This window comes from Notothenia rossii (assembly GCF_949606895.1).
Source record: "Notothenia rossii genome assembly, chromosome: 2".
Lineage (NCBI taxonomy): Eukaryota > Metazoa > Chordata > Actinopteri > Perciformes > Nototheniidae > Notothenia > Notothenia rossii.
In genome coordinates this window covers 84,229,352-84,252,204 of record NC_136904.1, presented here as the reverse complement: position 1 = coordinate 84,252,204, position 22,853 = coordinate 84,229,352, and the positions used below count along the sequence as shown (strand labels likewise).

The 22,853-nt window shown below is 41.4% G+C and overlaps 4 protein-coding genes across 7 annotated transcripts in view; all 4 read left to right on the top strand.

Annotated features, from left to right (window-relative positions):
• The first annotated feature begins 861 nt into the window (after positions 1-861).
• Positions 862-3,212, top strand: cfap97d2 (CFAP97 domain containing 2). The gene is made up of 6 exons (XM_079662970.1): positions 862-1,251; positions 1,413-1,512; positions 1,698-1,778; positions 1,970-2,082; positions 2,224-2,407; positions 2,531-3,212. The coding sequence occupies exons 1-6, from the start codon at positions 1,241-1,243 to the stop codon at positions 2,861-2,863; spliced, it is 822 nt and encodes a 273-aa protein (XP_079519096.1). The 5' UTR covers positions 862-1,240; the 3' UTR covers positions 2,864-3,212.
• Positions 3,213-7,450: 4,238 nt separating this feature from the next.
• cdc16 (cell division cycle 16 homolog) lies at positions 7,451-19,032 on the top strand. Of its 4 annotated transcripts, XM_079663802.1 has the most exons (19): positions 7,569-7,777; positions 8,873-8,965; positions 9,154-9,208; positions 10,100-10,197; positions 10,331-10,369; positions 10,485-10,625; positions 12,543-12,702; positions 12,831-12,925; positions 13,211-13,344; positions 13,813-13,892; positions 14,010-14,059; positions 14,139-14,212; positions 14,327-14,452; positions 15,331-15,483; positions 15,910-15,973; positions 16,089-16,150; positions 17,087-17,222; positions 17,928-18,018; positions 18,227-19,032. In XM_079663802.1, exons 2-19 carry the CDS (start codon positions 8,918-8,920, stop codon positions 18,478-18,480), a joined length of 1,860 nt encoding a protein of 619 aa, XP_079519928.1. In that variant the 5' UTR covers positions 7,569-7,777; positions 8,873-8,917; the 3' UTR covers positions 18,481-19,032. The 4 variants fall into 4 exon arrangements, with proteins under 4 accessions (XP_079519930.1, XP_079519928.1, XP_079519929.1 ...); XM_079663804.1 differs by lacking the exons at positions 7,569-7,777; positions 8,873-8,965 and adding an exon at positions 7,451-7,557; XM_079663803.1 differs by lacking the exon at positions 8,873-8,965 and having other exon boundaries at positions 7,570-7,777.
• A 123-nt stretch (positions 19,033-19,155) lies between these two features.
• Positions 19,156-20,298, top strand: LOC307028621 (uncharacterized protein). Its single transcript, XM_079663805.1, has 2 exons — positions 19,156-19,886; positions 20,082-20,298. Exons 1-2 carry the CDS (start codon positions 19,718-19,720, stop codon positions 20,240-20,242), a joined length of 330 nt encoding a protein of 109 aa, XP_079519931.1. The 5' UTR covers positions 19,156-19,717; the 3' UTR covers positions 20,243-20,298.
• A 755-nt stretch (positions 20,299-21,053) lies between these two features.
• upf3a (UPF3A regulator of nonsense mediated mRNA decay) overlaps positions 21,054-22,853 on the top strand; it is a 3,528-nt gene continuing 1,728 nt past the window's right edge. The window contains 5 exon segments of the mRNA XM_079665782.1: positions 21,054-21,231; positions 21,939-22,045; positions 22,177-22,283; positions 22,510-22,608; positions 22,782-22,852. Coding sequence (XP_079521908.1) covers positions 21,091-21,231; positions 21,939-22,045; positions 22,177-22,283; positions 22,510-22,608; positions 22,782-22,852 — 525 coding nt within the window. The 5' untranslated portion in view covers positions 21,054-21,090.

Below are 22,853 nucleotides of genomic sequence, written 5' to 3'. Positions count from 1 at the left end.
CTTCACCATGGCAGCTTTACAACAACTCATATTCTTTGATATACTCGTTAAAGAATAGGTGTTCAATCATTTGCCAGCATATTTTTTTGTGTATTGACATTCTGCTGCACAGGTTGGGAATATAGGTTCTTACTATATATATAAATATAGAGTTCATTTTGCCAGTAAACAGAATCCTGTTTACATTGAATTCAGTTGGCGCATGAAAAGGGTGACATAATGATCTATTACAGTCTGATCTATTACAGTTTCATAAGAGCTTTAGTTGTCTGGCATAGCATTTGAATTATTAACAGTTGTTAGCTCAAGAATAATCTTCAAAGCCAGTAGGGGGCAATGTTGTTTTGTTCATTCATGAAGTCACCTCAATGAGATTCATTCAAAAATATTTGGTGATATGCTCTCTTGTGATGTACTATTCTGAGAAAGAAAATTGGATATTCAACATGAAAACATGACAACACAGAATACCACGTGCTGTGCTATGTGTAGATTTGCTGTTGTTTTGTATATGTATTATAGTTGTCTGACTGTAAAAAAAACTAACGTTCCCTTGCTATGATCAGACATAAACCTACCCTGGTGCATGCCAGCTGCTTTTCTGTGGGTGTCTTTTTGTATTAACTGTTGTGTGTTTGGTTATGTTTCCCAGTAACTATCACCAAGGCTGTAGTTGCCTTAATGCAGCTAGATGCAAAATACAGTAGCCATATGCCCCTCACCTCATTCATTCAATCAGGTCATGCATTTTCATTAAATGTTATACTTCTACATTTGAGTTATTCATTTCATGTTCATGATAAATGTGATCAACAGATCCAGTGAACTCTGTCTCCAATAGAAGTATGACCAGTGCTCAAAAATTGGTGTCACATTTTTTTGTATTTTCATTGCAGGCATGAGCAGTCTAAAATAGCATGAACACATTTTGAAAATTCAGTTTGTATGCCAGTTCATGTTCAGCTTTCAACTACAGCTCGTTTTACAGTCACTCTCTGCACAGCCTCCTCACTAATTAGCCTATCTCTATGCCTGTGTGTGTTTCTCTGTGTGGAACTTGCTAAACAAGCATCGTTTGAAACCATTCATCTCCGCTCTCCAGCTGCTGTCATGGCAACCATGTATGACTGGCAGAAAACAGACTGCAGTGTCTGAGCTCCAGTCGACCTGGACGCTTCAGAGCATGAACACACACCTATGGGCAGACGAAGAGTTGTGATTTTGAGACACCAGGGCAGCCATGACTGTCAGGTGAGAGGCCCGAGGGCTATGTAGCTTACTGCTCACTTTTATGTGATTAACTCTGGACCATAATGCTAATCAAAACTATATATCTGTACAATGTGTGTGTTTTGTTTTTTTAGTTTGGGAGCATGAATTATTGCTCTTTTGTTTATGTTTTTTCTTGACAGGCACACAATTAAGCATCTGGCTTACCAACCCCTGCGCACTAGAAACAAACATATGCAGCAGAAATGGGACAAGGCTTCATATGAATTACACAGAGGAAAGGTTAGGACAAGTATTTGTTTTTTTAACTGATTAAATACCTGGCTATGACTTGAAATCCCATATTTTGAACGTTTCACCTCAAGCTTTTATTCCAGTCTCAAATCCAATTAGCCAACTCTTCTTTGGAATAATTCAGTGCTTTAAACGAGGTGTTCCTACAAAATGTAATTGGTTTTTCTCCCAAGGTGAGGTCAGCCAAACCAACAATAAACACAACTCCACAAGAGACCTATCGTCACCTTGTCAACAAACTGAAGACGAAAAAGGTTGCTGTTTTTCCATATGTTTTAAACTCAACTCACATGATGTCCATAGGCTCAGAACAAATGTGTTTGTGCTTAAATCATCCAATGATGAAACTATAAGATATTAATAGCCCAGTAGATATTCTGATGTTTTAACCTCAATTTAGAAAATAAATGTTTTTCTTTTAACAATCATATATAATATCTCTAAGCTTAAAGAAGAAAGGACAGTGAAGAGGGAAAACAATATGCTTGAGGAAACAATTTCACACATCTTGAAGACAACTGGAAGAGTTGACAACAGGAATTATTATGAGCAAAAAAGGTAAGTTAAGGTTGGGAAAGAGCTATCGGTGTAAAAATACATAATGAAGTCAGGCAACAAGTTGTTTTGCCAAGAAATAAGGTGGCCTCTGTCTGAAACCAAAACCCCAGTTGTAAAGCATACGTTTACTCTACTTTGTAGCCTTGGCAAGGAGAAGCGACAGCTGGAGTTGCTCCGCATTACCAAGGAGAATCAAATGATACTTCTCCATCTGAGTCAATGCAAGTCACACTATAATGTGAGGAGCTGGCATGACGACTGGCTCAAAACTCTCAAGGTGATGGATAGCATAGCACGTTACCCACAGGGAAGAACAAATCAAAAGGTTAGATCCAACTTACGTTCATTTATCAAGCACAGTCTGTCAGTTCTGCACTGCTCCTCTTAAACTTTATCATATGATCTTTTTGTACAGCATTATAATTGTATTTTATGTGCCAAATACCAGGGACAAGAGAAGCACACTGATTGTAATAAAGAACAAAAGATCAGCGCAGATGAGTCAACAAACAGCCCTTCGAGAAAAAAGGCCAAGGGCAAAGCAGAATCTAAGGAAAAGAGAAAAGAAACCATAGAAAGAAGACTGACCCTGAACCAAATCTACCAAAGGAATCCACCAGATACAGCTGAGAATCCTGGTTCCTCTGACACCATTCAAATTAAAACAGATACATTCCCTCACACTTCTAAAATTCTCTCTGCCGATGGATCTGAAATGCCCAGCACTCTTCAAACACCTAAAACACTCCAGCAGGAGACTTCAAGTCCTGCGGAGGAATAAAATGCCTTCTTCTACAAACTCGTGTTTTTCTGTACATTCATTATTCTCTGTTAATTCCACTTGAAATAGTAGGCTATGATATGTAGGTTATCCCATCTTATTGTCAATGTATTTTTATTTTATCTTTATAGGCCTGTATGTCTTGGGCTCTTATTGTGAACACTAATTTTTACTTCTGAGCTGAACCGTTATATGGTCCAATACATTTGAATGTACTATTGACGCTGTGTTAACCTGCGAATGACTAATAAAAAGTATTATAGTCTTATCTACAGAGAAACTGGACCTAGAAACTGTATGACATTCTTAAATTGATCAGTAACACTTTGGTAGAGTGAGTGCAATTTTCACAAAATAATGTCTTTGTTATGTGTTTCTTTGATGAAAACAAATAAAATGCGTAATAAATAAATGGCATACATTTGTTGTGTTCGTAGTTATTTTACACTTAAACATAGCTGTATAGAGTAGGGGTTTCACCAACTAATCGACTAGTCGACTACCTTTACCACTAGTCGGCGCTGTAGGCCCTAGTCAACTAGTCGTGGAAAAAAATGGAGGTAAACGAGGTGCTGCAAAATGCTACAAAACACGTCCGACATTCTTATGTATGGCAGTACTTCAACGAAGATGTAACCAACTCCACAGTGAAGTGTCAGTTGTGTACAGCTTTACTGAAGTACAATACAAATGCATCTGCTATGCGCAACCATCTGAAGATGAAACACCCGCTGCCGACAGCTAGCACTAGCAGTAATGCTAGCACCAGTGAGCAACGGACCGGCGTCAGCACTGAACAGAGGCAAACGAACAGCAAGAAAACACGGGTCAACAGTGATGCGGATGATGAGCTACGGGATTACTGCCAGCGGACACCGCATATCCCCACAATGGATAATCCACTGGAGTGGTGGGCAGAAAACGTGCACCGCTAATTTTGCAAGTCAAAAAAAAAAAAATGTTTCGTAAAACTGTGAAGCAACACATTTTGTTCGTGTGAAACGCTTAATGAACTACATCTCTGGTCTCGCAGAATAGTTTCCACCGGGTCCGTCTGCGCGGCCACTCTAGTCAATAATAATAATAATAATAATGCATTTGATTTATATAGCGCTTTTCACGACTCAAAGACGCTTTACAATATGAGGGAGGGTAGACAAACAAGGACAGGCAAACAAGTAAGTATAGTAAAATAAATAAAAAGGCAGTCAAGAGGAAATTGATTGAGAGGAGGGGGGCTTATGGGTAGGCAGAGTTGAAAAGATGTGTTTTGAGGCGGGACTGAAAGACTGTGAGGGACTCAGAGTCACGGAGATCTTGGGGGAGGGAATTCCAGAGCCTAGGAGCTGCCACTGAGAAGGCTCTGTCCCCAAAGCTGCAGAGTGTGGATGTGGGAATGGATAGGAGTCCGGCTGCAGTGGATCTGAGGGACCGTGGGGGTTGATAAGGAGTGAGAAGGTTTGTGAGATAAGGGGGGGCCAAATGGTGGAGTGCTTTGTAGGTGAGGACCATCATTTTGTAATTGATGCGATGGGAGACAGGAAGCCAGTGGAGCTCTTTGAGGACTGGGCTGATGTGATGCCATGATTTGGTATGTGTGAGGAGACGGGCAGCTGCATTTTGAACCCGTTGGAGTCTGTTGAGGGATGTAGTGCTGATGCCGTAAAGAAGTGAGTTGCAGTAGTCAAGGCGGGAGGAAATGAAGGCATGGATTAGTCGTTCGGCTGCGGGGCGGGTGAGAGAGGGTAGGATTTTTGCAATATTGCGGAGGTGGAAAAATGAGGTTTTGACTGTTTGGCGGATGTGAGGTTCGAGGGAGAGGGTGGGGTCAAAGATTACGCCAAGGTTGCGTGCCTGATTGGAGGGGGAAACAATGGTGCCATCGGTGGTGAGTGTTATGTTAGTGACCTTGCTGAGGGTGGATTTGGAGCCAATTAGGAGGAGTTCTGTTTTGTTGCTGTTCAGTTTGAGGAGGTTATGTTGCATCCAAGTTTTAATAGCTGTCAGACAGGAATCGATGTGGGTAAGGGGTGGGTTATGGAGGGATTTGGTGCTGAGGTAGATCTGAGTGTCATCAGCATAGCAGTGGAAGTCCAGGTTGAAGTGGCGGAGTATCTGACCGAGGGGCAGGATGTAAATGATGAAGAGGAGGGGTCCAAGTACTGATCCTTGAGGAACACCTTGGGTGACTGAAGCTGTGGCAGAGGAGTGGTTGGGGAGGGAGATGAAGTGGGATCGTTCAGTGAGGTAGGACTGGAGCCATCTGAGTGCAATACCTTCAATACCAATGTCCCTGAGTCGGGTGAGCAGGATGTTGTGGCTCACGGTATCGAAGGCTGCACTCAGGTCGAGGAGGATGAGAATATTGAGGGAACCAGTGTCAGCAGAGGTGAGGAGGTCATTGAGGACTTTGACGAGTGCAGTTTCTGTACTGTGGTGAGGACGAAATCCAGACTGAAGGGGTTCATAAAGCTGGTTAGTTTGGAGATGGCAGTGAATTTGTTTGGCTACAATGCGTTCAAGAGTTTTTGAGAGGAATGGTAGGTTGGAGATGGGGCGGTAATTAGTGAGGGAGGAGGGATCAAGACCAGGTTTTTTGAGGATTGGAGTAACGGCAGCAGTTTTGAAGGCAGAGGGGACGGTTCCATGGGACAGCGAGGAGTTGAAAAGGTTAGCAAGATAGGGGCAGAGGACGGGGAGGCAGGACTTCAGGAGAGGAGTGGGTAGAGGGTCAAGGGAGCAGGTTGTGGGATTTGAGGAACCGATCAGATGGAGTATTTCAATTGGGGTAACGAGGTTGAACTGGGAAAGGCGGCGCTGGGGAGGAGGAGTCAGGAGGTCAAGGGAGATGGGGGGAGAAATGGTAGCGGTGGAGGTTGGGGGAGATGCTTGTATATCAGATGGAGCTGAGAAGGAGTGGTTAATGGCGTTAATTTTGTCTGCGAAAAACTGGAGGAATGAGCTGCAAGTAGCGGAAGTAGAAGTAGGGAGGTTATCAGCACGAGGTTTGAAGAGCTTGTTAACTGTGGAGAAGAGGGTCCTGGGGTTACGGGAGGGGTCAGTGAAGATGTTGGAGAGGTAGGCAGATTTAGCGGCAATAAGAGCATCTCTGTATGCATTGAGATGGAGTTTGTAGCTTATGTAATGGACTGTGAGGGATGATTTCTTTGAAAGACGTTCAAGTTGGCGGCCTCGCTGCTTCATTTTACGCAGTGCGGGTGTGAACCAGGGTGAGGAGGTCTTGAAAGTAACAGTTTTATTTTTGAGGGGGGCTAAAGTGTTGAGGGAGGTGAGTAGGGTGGAGTTGAGGTGGTTGAGCAGATCGTCAGGTGAGCTGAGGGTTGCGTCCAGGGGGAGATTAGACGATAGCAGTTCAGAGAGATGGTTATGGTCAATGGAATGTAGATTACGGAAGGTGATGTTTCTGGGTGGGCAGGGGTTTCGGGTGGGGGGGGCAATGTTGAATTGTATGAGTTTGTGGTCGGAGAGGGGAAATGGGCAAGGGTGGAGGTCAATCACTGGGAGGTTGGTAGAGCAGACGAGATCAAGAATGTGTCCTTTCTCATGGGTGGGGAAGGTGACATGTTGGGTGATAGAGAAATTGTCCAGTAGGGTTGTGAATTCGGATGCCAGCTTGCAGGTGGGTGAGTCAATGTGAATGTTGAGGTCACCAAGTAGTAACAGACGTTGAGACAGGGATGAGGCAAGTGTGAGGAACTCAGTGAAATCGGAGAGGAAGGAGGGATGAGGTTTAGGAGGCCGGTAGATGAGGATGACTGTCAATGAGGGAGGGGCTTTGAAGGCAATGAATTCAAAGGATGATACTGAGGGGAGGGTTAGTTCTGTGATCTGGATGTTCTGATTGTGGATTACAGCAAGGCCGCCACCACGGCGGGAGGGGCGGGGTTTAGTGATGTATTTAAAGCCAGGGGGCATGTCGATGTTGAGTGATCGGATGTTAAGGAGGGCAATATTAGTTGAGTGGGAGGGGCGTGGTATGGTCACAGGCTGAAGAGGTGAGAGGTTGTCCAGGTTGACAGTGCGGGGAGGAATGTGAGATGGGGGGGAGGAGCGGAGAGGAGGTGGAAGGAAGTGTGTTATTATCAGTTTTTGGTGGTTGAGGGCGGTGGAATCCACTCCAGGTATTTGGGCCAGCTCTGAGCAGAGGGCAGTGGAATCCACTCCAGGTATTTGGGCCAGCTCTGAGCAAAGGGCAGTGGAATCCACTCCAGGTATTTGGGCCAGCTCTGAGCAGAGGGCAGTGGGATCCACTCCAGGTATTTGGGCCAGCTCTGAGCAGAGGGCGGTGGAATCCACTCCAGGTATTTGGGCCAGCTCTGAGCAGAGGGCAGTGGGATCCACTCCAGGAATTTGGACCAGCTCTGAGAAGAGGGCAGTGGAATCCACTCCAGGTTTTTGGTACAGCTGGGATTGTAACGGACCAGTGGTGGGTGTATAATATGGAGTAATAAGTGCGCTCAGATGACATGACAGTTGTGGGACATGGCGGTTAGTCGACCAATGGGTGCTATTCCACCACACGCGCCGCGTTACGGCTCACGCGTTACGCGTTACGCGTCCCAGAAGCGGTTCGGCGCAGCGCTTCTCTAAAGTTAGGATGAATCCTATCTTTGCCGCGGCGCAGCCGTAACGTAAGGTCAGGCAGGCAGCCCCCCCTCACAGGAAGTGGAAAGGTGAGCATCCGGGCCAGGCCCATCCCCCACATATACTAATTTAGCAGAACCCCCTCCTTCATCACAACACCTCCACTACGATACGCACAATGGACGACGAGATTTTCATCATGGAAGTGGAAAAACACAATTTTATATGATGTAACCAATGCTTACTACAAGGACAACATCAGAAAGGACAAGGCCTGGTTTTTAGTCGCTGCAGTTTGTGGAGTGGAAGGTAACTAACAACTACATATTAATGTTTTAAAGTTAGCTAGACCAAAACCGTGGCGTGGCGCGGCGCAGACGGACCCAGTGGAAACAGCACACGATGCCAAGATGGCCGTCACTACTGTCTTGTCAAAAAAAGTATTGACTACCCTCACTATCAACACAATGAAACACGTGCAGAAGAATGTCATGCAAAGCTGCCTGCCTGCCTTCCTTCCTTTGATTCTCTCTGAACTGCCTGTTCTTTTTAATGTTTAATGTCAACCATTTGTGCAGATAGTAGTACAAAAGATCGCCGATGCTAATGTAGCGTTAGCATTTCTCCCCCGGGCTTAAATGGTGTATTTTAGAATGATCACACCGGTGTGACAGTACTCTTCAAAGGGTTCGCGAATATAATATACTACTCTTAACGCTTAACATTTTGGGTTACTTGAAGTTACTTCATGTTAAGGCTAATACAAATGACAAGGCTAAGACTGTAATGCTAACTAACGTGCTTGCTACTAGCTAGGTAGCTAACTTGATCCAGCCAGCCACTCCTGGTCCTTTCATCAGACGGAAAGCGAAATAACGAGCAAGACCCATTGCTGGTATGACTACAGCCTGGTACTAAGCACACAGGCATCTTGTTAAAGTTATCATATCCTAGCTATCTCTTATATTTAGCTGAGGAAAACAATTATGACATCACTTACGCGACTCCCGGGATTTGTAGTCTTTCTAGTTGCGTATTTTTCATAGTCTTATATTTCAACAGTTTTACCACAAACTGACTTTTTTTACATGGAAATTATTTTTTTAAGATTGACAAACATCATATGTGTAATTCGTGGCACAATTTAAACTTGATCGAAAGATAAGTGTTCTTCAATACATAATTTTTCCGAAATAAGGTCCCATGGACCGGAAGTAGATGGGTGTGACTTCGCCACTCAAAGAGTGGAACTGTCTATCCAGTATGAGTTTCCTCACGGCACCATTTTGCGGGACACATTTTGCAGAAAGAAGCCGCGGATTTGATTATTTGATTTTAAGCCGCTAGCAAGCTAGTACGAACTGTTTTGTTCATAGTTTTGTACACTGCGTTCTTCTCTCTTAGAATGACACACTTGTAAAAGTCAGAGCAATAAAAAGGAAAATCAAAATGAATCTCGACAGACTCAGAAAGCGAGTTCGGGCGTACATTGATCAGGTAAGAATTATCATGTATTTCTGACTTTCTGTGTTGCTAGCTAAATGCTAGCTTGAGAGCAAACCTGGCGTCAATAGGAACGATCATTCATAGCTGGACTGCCTGGCTAACTTTAGCTATCACCCGGCTAAACACAGCAACATATATTTGAGTAACTGTTGCCTTTTTTGTTGTGTGTATGTTTACAGCAACAGTATCAAAGTGCTCTGTTTTGGGCCGACAAGATAGCGTCCCTGTCTCACGGTAAGTAAGTGCAGTTATTGCTGTGTGACTAGCAAGCATAGCAGACTTAACCTACCGATTTGTCAGCTAAAGTTACAATGCTAATAAGACTAGCGGTTTATAAAGACATTATTCCTGTTTTCCTGTAATTGTAACGAGCGGTAAAAAGACTGTATATTAATGGCAGATAATACAGTTGTTTGTCAACGGCTGTGATGATTTTGGTGTAGCCTTTCAGTGATGAACCCGAGGTGGAAGAAGTACTTATCATATCTTGTACTTGAGTAGAAGTAGCAGAGTGTAGTAGTACTATGTTAAAAGTATTGTATTGCAAATGTTACTCATGTACAAAAGTATTAGCATCAAAATATACTTAAATTCCGAAAGTAATAGCGAACATTATGCAGATTGACCCATTTTCTAATAATATATATTTTATGTTTTACATATTTATTCATGCATTAATGTGTTTATTAAAGCTAGTTTTAATTACTTTGCAGGGTAGCTTGTGGATTTATTCTAGGTGTGATTAATGTCTTATTTAAGTGTTGAATATTTAAACATAATTAATCCCAAAAACACTCCCAACTAAAGTTATACACAATGTAGTGGGTTTAAAAGTACAAGATTTACCTCTTGATTATAATGGGGCAGAAATACGAAGCAGCAAAACATTGAAATCCTCAAGTAAAGAACAAGTATCTCAAAATTGTACTAGTAGTAGTAGTGTACTTGAGTAATTGTAATTAGTTACTTTACACCACTGTTAATAAGACTAGCGGTTTATAGAGACATCATTACTGTTTTGCATTCATTGTCACAAGCTAGTTTGACAATGTCTCTGATGTTTTGGTGTCAGGGATGACTATACTATCAGAAATGTAATACCCTGCCTCTTTGTACCTCCTCCAGAGGATCCCCAGGATATCTACAGGCTAGCTCAGTGCCTTTACTTGACCTCACAGTACCACAGAGCCTCCCATGCCCTCCGATCTCGAAAACTTGACAAGGTAATGTGGGTTATGTGTGTTCTTTCTCAATGAATTAGGGATACGTTTAATATTAAATACACAAATCAACATAGGGAGGATTGTACCCAGTTCAGTCCCTTATCTGAAACAACATTTGTCTTCTCTTAAACAGTTGTACGGAGCTTGTCAGTATCTTGCTGCTAGATGCCATGTAAGTACCTGAAAAGTAGATGTTTAAGTTCTCAGCCTTCTTCTACATTGCATTATACAACTCAGAGAAGCCTAGGTATTTTCCATGCTTCATAGTATCTGACTGTTTTGTCTAGTATGCTGCCAAAGAGTTCCAGCAGGCCTTGGATATCCTGGACGCAGAGGAGCTGGCTAGTAAGAGGCTGCTGGACAGGAGCATGAAAGAGGACAGCGGGACAACAGAGTCAGCCAAGGACTGGGACATGTCCCCTGCCTCTGTAAGTCTCATCCTGAACGAAACATGTATTGAGTGCAGCCTGGATGTGTGCAGCCCAATTAGATTATACATTTTGGACTTGGGTTTTGTTTGTCAGTGTTGCAGGATCAAATCATAATCCTCAGAATTATTTTTCATCACCTCTTGTCTTTTTCTAATACTGTTTAAATCTGTTAGTGCATTTATGTAGCTATACTCTGTCAGTTCATCTCTTTGACTGGGTTGACACTATAGCCATGTTTATTCCACAAACACTCCAGCCACAGCTGGTGATATAATAAATAGCCACTTGTGATATAATTGCTTTTTTAGTTCAACATCAGATTTTTTTACGAGGTCTTGCTCTAGATGAGGGCATGTGAAATCATTACAACTACACTGAAGTGCAGCACATGTCATTTTTAGCATGCAAGTTATGTGACATAATGTTGGCAAGATATACCCTCCATGTCATTAAATGAGAATCACTGCCTCATCCCAGCCTTGGTAATGCTATGGAGTTGTTGGAGCTTTAAAACTATATACAGTGATGCAAATTAGTCGCTTTTCGGCGCCTCCCGCTTTTTTAACGCTGCTTTGGGTGACTTGTGTAATTCGTGGAGAACCGAAGCATTTTCGTTTTGGGGGGGGGGGTCCGTCCGTTCGCCCGTCCGACTGACGGACAACTTCTCTCTTCAAAAAAGAAGAAGAAATCTAGATCGCAAAATAATTAAACAAGCGAGTGCCTGTTTTTCCTGGCCAAGGACAGGTTCCTTGAACACAACACCAGCGTAACGTGTCTTCACGTGGTTATGTCTCGTCTGAAAGGAGTGTAGACTAGAGTGCTTACGGAGAGCAACGGAACGCCGCTCCAGCTCTTCAAATATTGCAGTACCCATAAGGAGCCGTGCCGCAGTGTTTGCGAGGCTGTGTCTTTAGTTGTAAGCACAGTGGCGATCTGTTGTTATTAGCATCTGGTTAGCTAGCTATGCTAACGAATTTAAAGAGCTTTTCTACAACCAGGTGGAAGAGAGCTCTCTCCTGAGAGGCTCAAATAACCTCAGCTCAGTGAGGTTAAGGCACACCTTGATATGATCATTATAGTTATTAATGAGACATTAGAGACTAAATGAAAAACAGGTATAAAATACTATATGACAATAACAAAAAAGGTTGTTAAAAATAAGTGATTTGTAAAATATCCAAAAAGAAAAATCTGCTTACAGTTCTGTTTTAAAATGGGTGTTGAGAGATGTATCCATAGATCTCCTCATGTTGCTCTCAAAGTGCACCAGATTGATGCTTTTAACTTCAATATTTAAAAAAAAAAAAAAATCTTCCCGGGGGAGCATGCCCCGGACCCCCCTAGAGGAGGTGAGGTCCCCCCCACTTAAGTCATGTTCACATGGATACTAAATACATTTGCACACATCTTGTCCATATCTTTCTGTTTTGGTGGTCATGCCCCACCGTGCACATGCATGCATGCGCGAGTCATGGTCAGATATCTGGATTAAGAGGTTGCGTTTCCTTTGCACAGAATGAAAGAAAGCCCAAATGAATGGGCTGTGATTTTAGTTTTTTTTAAGCAGAGGTTGAGTTCAATAATTTGTACGGCCCTCTGAGGATGTTGTAAAAATTGAAAGGAAAAAGGTTCCCCACCCCTGCTGTAAATAATAATAAAAACCCTTGATTTATAACTTAACATCTCTGTCTCCTATTGATCTGAGTATATTATAAAGAATAGCCAGTTCATTGAAGCATTATAGAGCAGGCCTTTGTCAGATGGTATATTACGCTGTTTTTTTCCTGCTTCGAATAGTTCTCTCTTTTTTCACCATACCTGTGTTTGCATCAATGTATATACAGCTAAGAGTTATTTTATATACATTTACAAAAGACTCTTTCTCTTATCCATGGTTTTCCTCTAATATTTCAGATCAGCAGCTCCATCAGCCTCCTCCGGGGTAAAATCTATGATGCCATGGACAACAGACCACTGGCCACCTCCAGCTACAAAGAGGCCTTGAAACTGGATGTGTACTGCTTTGAAGCGTTTGACCTTTTAACGTCCCACCACATGTTGACCGCTCAGGAAGGTGAGGCAGATCTGTGGCCAGCGTGTGCACAGACATATTCAAGTTCTACCAATATGTGCCATTTGTTATCATTGCAATAACTTGTAAAATGACGGTATATGAGAAATGTGTTGTTATTTTTTCAATAGAGAAAGACTTCCTTGACTCACTTCCTCTGAGTCAACAATGCACTGAGGAAGAGGAGGAGCTGTTACACTTCCTATTTGAGAATAAGTTAAAGAAGGTAGGGGGCTCTGCATTCAGTTTTTTGTGTATATTATTTTATATCACCTGTGATGATTCATTAATTATAGCAAAAGGCAAATATGTATTTTTCTTTTTAATTAATCTTAAGAAAATACAAAAACACATTAATGTTCATTGCAATGCATTCGTCCGACCCCCTTCCATTCATCTCATTCTTGACCTTGCTTTATTTCCTTTTCCACGTCCTCCCATCTAGACCCTGCACCCACCTTGCGCACACATGCATAATTAAACACACATGCTCTCCTTCTTCCCATTGCAGTATAACAAGCCCAGTGATATGGTGGTGCCAAAGATGGTCAATGGTCTTCAGGACAACTTGGATGTAGTGGTGTCTCTTGCTGAGAGGCATTATTATAACTGTGATTTCAAGATGTGCTACAAACTCACATCAACGTAAGTGTCTTCAGGTTTACTCTGTTTGTTGCTGATGTTTGCATGCTGACTGAAAATAATGTAGCCGAAGCATAGCTCACCTAGTAGTGCGGCGTCCCATGTATAGGGACTTAGTTCCAAGACCCAGGCTTGAATCAGGCCATTTACTCTGTCTCCCCTTTCACTTGTTATACATCGCTTTGGATAAAACGTTGGCTAAGTGTAATTTAGCGATCCATAGTAAGTTCCTGCGAAAATGTGGGGCCTACCCATTCAATATAACCACATCAAATATTGTAACGTCACACAATGAGAATAATTCACAGCTCTACAGTGTGCAGCCTAATTTAATGAGCATCTTTGTAAAGAGTTGTATTTTAACAGTCAAATCAAAATGGGTTATACATGATGCCCTTTGTGCGCAGTACAACATTGTGAAATACAATAAGGTTAACAATCCCATCATGCAGCTCTCTTTTTGTATTTCAGGGTGATGGTTAAAGACCCGTTCCATGCCAACTGTTTACCAGTCCACATAGGAACTCTTGTGGAGCTTGGAAAATCAAATGGTATAAATATATATCTCTCCTTGCTTCTTGCATAAAGAATGTTTAGTTATTGCACCATGTGGCTGTATAATAGTTCATTGATCAGTTTCAAGCTTTTTTGCGTTTTCTTTCCCGCAGAGTTGTTTTACCTCTCACACAAACTTGTAGACTTGTATCCCAACAACCCAGTAAGTGTTGCAGCCACATCACCACACATCTGTTCCTTTTGATATCATTTCCAGTATTTAATAACCAAATCCTCATTAGGTATCCTGGTTTGCTGTCGGGTGCTACTATCTCATGGTCGGCCATAAAAACGAACATGCTCGCCGGTACCTCAGGTATGCATTAAAACACTGAAAAGGAAGTCATTCCTGTTTGAGACAGCATTGCAGGCTGTTAATGTTGAAGTGCAGTTATATATATATATATTGGGTATGGTATGTCTCCTATAGTAAAGCCACAACGCTGGAGAGGACGTATGGTCCTGCATGGATCGCCTATGGCCATTCATTTGCAGTGGAGAGTGAGCATGACCAAGCCATGGCCGCCTACTTCACTGCTGCACAGCTGATGAAAGGGTAAGCACATTAGGCTTTATAAATACATTTCTTTTTTTTATTATGCTAGGAAAGCCCATATCACATAAATGAGCGTCAATGGAGTCAAGCATATGATGTCGTTTGAAAAGTTATGAAAAGCTGAATTATTTTTGTCTGTGTTGAAGAGCAGGCACACACTAAGACAATTAAAGGTCACCTATCATGCTATTTTTAGGCAATAGCATAGGTCTCAGATATATACATGCGGGACCCGGCAGCTACTGTCTAAACTAGATACTGCCGTGATGAAACGCCATATCATGGATTATCAAGGATTATTTCTGAAACAGTATGGAGCTCAAAGGCTTTCTCTATGTCCTGCTTCTTCACACACATGCTCTCCAGTACAGGTTAGCTCTGAGTGTTAGCGATGCTAATGTAAACACCGACCATATTACGTCCAAAACAGTCGGGCATTGTTTCTGATAGCAACTTTCTGACAGTGCCGTGGGTCCACATTTCCGACATTACGTCATATCGGACGCAAATCTGGATCAGCTCCGTTGTAGCCCCGTTTTTAGAGATTTGTGTACGGAGGAAAAGAGAGGGTTTTATTTTCTGACGCTGCGTGAGTTCCCTGACACACCGGGGACACATAGTTATGTATAAAATACATTAAAAAAGTGCATTTTGCATGATAGGTCCCCTTAAAGTTAACTTCACCTTGAAAAAAAACAAAACAAATCCAACAGTGTTGGATGCAGCCCATCGCTCAGCAACAGCTCATCTGTTCTAAATGTGCCGTTAGAAATATATAGCTTTAAGTAATTGTTGCTACTTCTCAATTTACTTTCACTAAACAATAAAATAGGAATGCATCTAGTCTTGTTTAATGTGTCTGGCTCTCTCTCATGCAGGTGTCACCTACCCTTGCTTTACATCGGCCTGGAGTACGGTCTGACCAACAACTCCAAGCTGGCGGAGCGTTTCTTCAGCCAGGCTCTCAGTATCGCTCCTGAGGACCCGTTCGTCATACACGAGGTGGCAGTGGTTGCCTTTCAGAATGGAGAGTGAGTCATGCAGCCACAAACAATAACACGTAGGCCTTCAGTTGGACAAAGGTAGCATTATTGGCAGCAATGAAAGAGCCAGATCACAAAGGACTTATATAACATTTTTCATATGACCTCAATAAACTTGCATATCATCTTAGGTTGAATTGTCTGGTATTGAAATGTGGTTGCAAACTAAATTCCATTCACCTTTATTAAATTGGGGGTGGAAGCAAACATTTCCAAGACGGATATATTTGCAGAATCTGATCTCAAATATTTGTAATTCTCTTTTCCTTTTTAAGGTACTGACACTTTAGCTAGGATATACACACATTTAAATACCTGATAACGCACCTGATATTATTCATACACACATTGATTGTTTTTATTTATTTGAAAGATCAGATCTGCTGTAAGACTGTTTTTCACATCTGTTTTTAGCTGGAAGACAGCAGAGAGGTTGTTTCTTGATGCGATGGAGAAGATCAAGGCCATAGGGAATGAGGTAACTGCTCATTTATTAAAATTAGAAACATATAAATTACAAGGGCTTGAAAACATTGCAGTTCTACATTGGAAAATAATGTTTGCCTCTTTTACTATTTGTCTTTAAATCTAAGGTCACTGTGGACAAATGGGAGCCTCTTTTAAACAACTTGGGTCATGTGTGTCGGAAATTGAAGTAAGTATGGAGCCCTTTTTTTATTTTTTGACAAAATGCTGGGTTGTTTGAACTTTTAGGTTTGAATTTTTCTAAATGGAATTATGGATTTCAACTTCTTTGAGTGTGCACATTCGCTATAGCACTAGTATGGAGGATCATTTTATCTCGAGGATTGTCAAAGAAGATGGCAGAGTGTGCATTTCTCCCTTTCTTATCTCAATCTCCTTTACCTTCTTCCTACAAACTATTTTCAGATATGTTCTATCGCAATCATTCAGTGTAGGTAGGACCCTCATTTAAAATTCATGAAAAGACCCTTTAATAAATTATGCATAGGCACCACTCAATAGACATAAGAGGCTTGCAGAATGATGGCCACACAAGTGGTTGTTTTGAAAGGTTGGGATAGGTTTTATAAGGAGGGTTTCATCCGCACAAAGGGAATGCCTTACATAGGTTGTTGGTGCGCCACATCCATGGTGTTATTCAATTTCCGTTCGTCATATGCTAACCACAGCTGCACATGGGCTGTGTGAAAATGTTGTGTTGCAGTTATTACTGAAGATAAATATCAACTCAAAGAATCTAGATATTTAGATGCAGAAATATATTATTGTTGTGCTGCTCCCTTTGGCCACCATTGTTTTATTAGATTTAGCAGATGAAGAGTTCTCATTATGTTTTTCAAAATGATAATAACTACATTAGTTTTTAGGTTGAAATGTACAAATATATATATTTTTTTATAGCTGATGCGATTACACTTTTGTCTCTAGATGGCATACAGAACCTGTTTATCATCAAGCTGTATCTGTTGACATTTCCTCACTATGTTCTCCTGGAAAATGTAATGATGGAGTTTAAATATAATATTTGGTTAAATGTATTTTGTGATATGTACGCAAACATGATTTTCTGTTGATGTGGAATCTGTATATTGTGCGGTTTGTGTAGAAAGTACGAGCGGGCGCTGGAGTACCACCGCCAGGCGCTGGTGTTAATCCCTCAGCACGCCTCCACCTACTCTGCCATAGGATACGTGCACAGCCTTATGGGAGACTTCGAGAGCGCTATCGACTACTTTCATACGGTAAAGTGCCTTTTTCTCCAGTCCTTATGGGTTTTATTTCCCACTTAAAACCTTCAGCAATGTGAATTTAAAACACACCCTAAATAGAGGATGGTTGTCAGTTGAGGTTTGATATAAGGAGTTGCCATAGAAACAGAACTTATGAATGAGGCATAGTGGAGTGTCGTTAAAGGTCAATGTGTTGAATAGCGAGCTTTCTTTTGTAAACACAAACAAACACAAGGTCAGCTTTAATATCAATTAAATAAACATTGCAAGTGCGGATTAAATAAACTCCAACTTTACAAAGTTTAAATGAAAATAAAGCCAGAATAGACATATATTGTCGTTTTTTATGATGTTTTTGGATTGTCCATCCATCTCATTCTCATGCTCCATATATAAAGAACATCTGGAAGGAATTTCTTCAATTTGGAATAATTGTCAAATAAATGACTAATTAGATATGGTGGTCAAAGGTCAAGGCTACTGTGACCTCATAAAAGAAGTGTGTGGCCATAACTGAAAAATGCAAGCGCTCATTTGAACAATGCACACAAATGTGTGATGGAATAAAATGGGATGGCATTTTGGAAAGACATGACATCCAAACTGCAACATGACTGGTTGGTAGGCGAATACCTCTGTCAGTAATGTAACTAGTTGGAAGAAACAGTTATATTTATGTCCCAAATGCTTAAAGTGTTTTGGTTTCTTTCTGTGCAGGCACTTGGACTGAAAAGGGACGACACTTTCTCTGTGACGATGCTCGGCCACTGTATTGAGATGTACATTGGTGACACAGATGCCTATTTAGGTAGGATACAGCTACACTGCCTTACAGTCAAGTTTTTTCATCTTTGAACATTTTTAATTTAGTCCAAGTTAAATTGTTCAGCATCTTATCCCATGGGTTTTTATTGGCAACATTCTTCGTTCATTGAAAATATGCAAATATCTGTTCTGAAACACCTGCAGAAAGGTTAGGTCTGTAAAACAATGTGTTGTTATTTGTTTCCACGAAGGCACAGACATCAATGACAAGGTGCGAAGCAACTTGAACTTTCCATCGCTGATGAAGATGCTGAACACGTCGGAGTCTGGTGATAACCTCGCTACTCCGAGATCAGAAGGACCCAGTAGCATGTCCTTGGAAACGCCACTGTCAAATCAGGACAAGATGATGCTGGAGACACCGCTGCAACTCTCTTTAACCCTTGAGTGCGACATGTACGAGAGCGACGTGATGTTAGAAACATTGTCAGACACCAGCACGTGATCTCATCCTGCCAGGAGGAGCTGTTTTAGCAACAGGTTGTTATAGGCACACATTCAAACCCAAGGACAACTATCAAATTCAAACCCAAGGACAACTATCAAATTCAAACCCAAGGACAACTATCAAATTCAAACCCAAGGACAACTATCAAATGTAAACCTTGGCGCCTGTCCTCCACCAAAGGTTTCCTGTGGATTCCCCCTCTTGTGCATTAATATGGTGATTAAAGCGGATAGAACATCCTTATGTGAACATAATGGGAATGAGTAGAAGTAGCTGAATTGTTATACAGCACCTGCCGTAGATCATAATACATTTGCTAGGATGCACTTTAAAGGGGGATTAACATGTGCCTTGGTTACGGGGTTGAGTGAAGACTGAAGACACTGGGAACATGTGGCCTCTGACACTTGATTGAAAAGCGCAAACACAGCCAAACTCCTCACATCAAATCTAAAAGACTAAAAGTGACATATTACTGCCTATGGCAGGACCCTACATGTTGCTTAACCTGTGGATTTCCAAGTTGAATAAAGAGCCAGCTGAAAACAAGCACTTTTTGGTGAAAACGATTATTGGTCATTCTTAAAATAAACCATGCATTTATCTTCTTAATAGATTTAAGTGTATTTGTGTTGAACAGAAAAAGTTGGTGATTTGTCAAACTTACAGAAAGCATGTTATACCAATAATGTTGGGAAATTAATAATTGTCTACCTACCGTCATAATGACAACATCTTCATTATGATACCGTGGGTTACATCTGTAGTGTCTGATTGAATGAGTTGCCACTAAATGTTTCAATTGTTATTAAGAAACAAGATTATGATTTTTCTAGTGGGATTTTTTGTACTTGTGTAAATGTCATTATGTAGATGCCGAGTTCCTTTTCATGATATTTGCCTGCATAAAACAGTTATTAGTTATAGAGTTAAACAATTGCAGAATATAATTGACAGTTGTTAGGCATTGAATACATTTATGATACGACTACTTTGCTGAAAGAAAAGTTATAAAATGTGAAACAGAATATCCCTTTTACTGCCTAGCACTGCAGAGAAAACGTGTAGACAGACCATCCTCCCTAATGTAATGCTCCGGTTTAGAGGAGGGGTCAGGGTCCCTAACAACTCCCCTACATCCCTCCCTTGATATTAACAGGTTAGATACAATGCTATTCTGTTTGCCTCCCGGACATTATCCCAATGGAGAGCTTCTGTAGTTACTTCAGGAGAGATGGGCTGTACTCCCTCTAAATCGGCCGTCATTTACAGCCAAGAAAAGGTGTGCCAGGACCTGGACACCTGCTCCACCTTCGTCCCCAGTCTGAAGAGCTCCGTGTCCACACCAGAGAGACCTCGGCTGGGTTTGGAAACCAGCAATGGCAGGCAAATTTACCTCAGTGGTGAGTTTATAAAACCAATACCCTTGAACAGGTGACAAAGATGTGCACCCTGCTCGGAGTTAGGCTACTGGTCCAGATGTTGTCTTCGGTGGGCTCAAGGGGGGGGACTGTTGGCTCCAAATGTACTTTGACAAATTAACGTCCCATTTTTCCATTTGTAAAGATATTTTGTTAAAATGTGTTGGTGTCCCTCAGTTCCCTGTCGAAGTGTCCACGCGCAGTCTGTCCGCCTTTGTTCCACCCCTGAGTGCTGGGGCTCTTCCCCCCCGGGCAGCTCACTCTCTGCTGGTCCGATCAGCGTGAAGCCCCGCTGCCAGACCCCGGAGCTGCACGGTGCCTGCTCCGACCTACAGTGACTCTTGGACATTAAATTAAGATAAAACCAGTTCTACTTGTGTCGTGTATTATAAACCTATCGGCTTGTATTCAGATATGCAGCGGAGGTAACGTAACAATAATCTGATAACTGATTTTTTTTCTTTTTACATTTAAACTGTTCTAAAGTAAAAGATTTTTGTATTTAAAAAAATGTTATGAGCAAAACGTGGTGTCCTTGGTGCTTGATTTGGTTGAAATGAACATGTAGCTTTTTACAATGCTAATATTTCCATAGGTTATGAACTTTGTAGATAGTGGTTATGAAATTTGTAGATAGTGGTGGAAAGTAACATTATCATATGCTTATACTTCCAGGCTTACTTTACATTAATATTCGGCCAACTCTACATTGACTTTACTTTTACTTAGATTGTAAATGAAACTATGTACTCCCTTACATGTAGGCTATTTTACTGTTTTAGTTTTTATTTATTTCATTTAGATTGAAATTTGTAGACGATATCACACGTAAAGATAAGACTTTAAAGCTAGCATGTAAAGTGATAAAACCATCCCCACCAACCAGCTTTAAAGAAGTGATAGGCCTACTTGCAATAACTTGTGGTTATTATCCATCAATATGATAAACATTATTCATAAATAGACGGTTTTCTTTATGAGACCTATACATTGACACAAATATTACTCTTGTCCCCAAACTCAACTTGTGCTAATTGTGTTGCATGTATGTGTGGTTATCCGAGCAGCTATATGGCCACAGACAGGTCAGAACATAATATAAAAGCTGACTCGCCGCACTCGCGATATTTCTACACTCTCGCGAGAACACAGCGGCTTTACACGGGCGAGAGGGAGATGGAGAGAAATGAGGTCTGAAAAGGACCAAATGACCGTGGGCAAGGAGAAAAGCGTCGTGGAGATACAGTTTAGAGACATCCCAAGAGAGCAGGAAAACATTCCTGGAAACCTGAAGCAGAAAGAAGAGAAGAAAGAGGTTTTTACCAAGGTGGGTAGCCGAGCGTTTGCGATGTGTCGCATTGTTTACGCTGTGTGGAAAACAGAAATGGAGGAAGGTGGGATCCTTTCAGCACCGCGGACAGCGACAGGAGGAGGAAGGACTACACTCCCAACCTGTCAGCTAGACCTATAATATCATATCATAGTACAATTCACAATCCTCTCCGACTTTATATAATGTAAACACTGGCGAGATAAGCTATGGTCTATAACATAACATTGTACGTCTTGTTATCGCTGTTATTGACTCTCAAATCCATATGTTCTGCTCAGTTTAGAGTTGCCAAGGTGCAGTGTAAATCTCATAATGCTGAATATAGCAATAATTTATTTAGTATGTATTAGGCTATGCTGTAACTTGGCCTACTATTTTCTGTGCATATTTTTCTGTGTGCATTTAAGTGTTACATGTTATTCTGTTTCAGGACACTTAGTATCTCTTGAATTTTGGTATCACCATTAGAATTCAAAATAAACTTCAGGTGGTTAGAATAATACATGTCAACATCTATGGTCAACATAAATACAAGCATGAGTTTGTTATTGCTGGCACATCAATAGGTCAGAGTGATAAGGGTATTCATGAAGTTCAGTATTGCACTTCCAAAACACACTGTTTAAAATAATGGTGAATAATAAAGCAGCAGTATGTCCGAGTTCAGTTTTTAAAATGCTGCAACCTACACTTGATTACAGGTCGTGATTCGAAGGCTTCCACCAAACCTGTCAAAGGACCAGCTAGAGGAACAGCTCAGTCCCCTTCCATCCTACGACTATTTTGAGTTCTTTCCAGCTGACCAAAGGTAATCATGATTTTTTCCTAACAACAAATACCTTAGACCAAACTTGTGTCTAGGATAACAAAACGTGTTGCCTTTGCCCTTTACATGATAATATATGACTTCACCTTCTTTGTCTTTCTCTTTTTCAACAGTCTCTATCCCCACTTGTTCTCCAGAGCATATATTAATTTTAAAATCCCGGAAGATATCCTTCTGTTCAGGGACCGATTTGATGGCTACGTCTTCATTGACAACAAGGGTATTTAGCTTTGTTTGAACTCTGTAACACTTTGGTGGCCATTAAGCGCAGCACATAGGGCGAGATATTCTGCTAAATGAAATCAAAACAAAGATGTGTTTGTTTTACAGCTACAGGCTAAATGTTAAGGGCCGAGAGATGGCGTAAGAGCTTTTGTTGCCATCGTTACTATTTGATTGCTGCTCCGTTAAATGATGAGCTGCCTTTTATTTCAATATTTACCCAGGACAAGAGTATCCTGCAGTGGTGGAGTTTGCCCCCTTTCAGAAAATCTCAAAGAAGAAGCTAAAAAAGAAGGATGCCAAAACCGGAAGCATTGAAGAAGGTAGAGAAATAAAAAGCTTGATCCATCATTAAAACATGCCCTGATATACGGAGCAGTAGACATTATATTCAGCGTTTTATTATAATATTAATGCATGGATTTATAACATAGTGAAAATCAATTCTTGAATCTTTGAATATCACATACTCATTGTGGATCTTACACTCCCTCAGACCCAGAATATAGGCGGTTCTTAGAGAATTACTCCTGTGATGAGGAGAAGTCTATGGCCAACCCTGAGACTC

What these genes read in the sequence shown, in the direction of transcription:
- cdc16 (XM_079663802.1), top strand. Translation starts at nt 8,918, where the DNA reads ATGAATCTCGACAGACTCAGAAAGCGAGTTCGGGCGTACATTGATCAG. An exon ending in TTCGGGCGTACATTGATCAG is followed by an intron (nt 8,966 to 9,153) that starts GTAAGAATTATC and finishes GTATGTTTACAG; the next exon opens with CAACAGTATCAAAGTGCTCT. An exon ending in GCTGCACAGCTGATGAAAGG is followed by an intron (nt 14,453 to 15,330) that starts GTAAGCACATTA and finishes TCTCTCATGCAG; the next exon opens with GTGTCACCTACCCTTGCTTT.
- LOC307028621 (XM_079663805.1), top strand. Translation starts at nt 19,718, where the DNA reads ATGGGCTGTACTCCCTCTAAATCGGCCGTCATTTACAGCCAAGAAAAG. An exon ending in CAGGCAAATTTACCTCAGTG is followed by an intron (nt 19,887 to 20,081) that starts GTGAGTTTATAA and finishes GGTGTCCCTCAG; the next exon opens with TTCCCTGTCGAAGTGTCCAC.
- cfap97d2 (XM_079662970.1), top strand. An exon ending in AATTATTATGAGCAAAAAAG is followed by an intron (nt 2,083 to 2,223) that starts GTAAGTTAAGGT and finishes TCTACTTTGTAG; the next exon opens with CCTTGGCAAGGAGAAGCGAC. An exon ending in AGGGAAGAACAAATCAAAAG is followed by an intron (nt 2,408 to 2,530) that starts GTTAGATCCAAC and finishes GCCAAATACCAG; the next exon opens with GGACAAGAGAAGCACACTGA.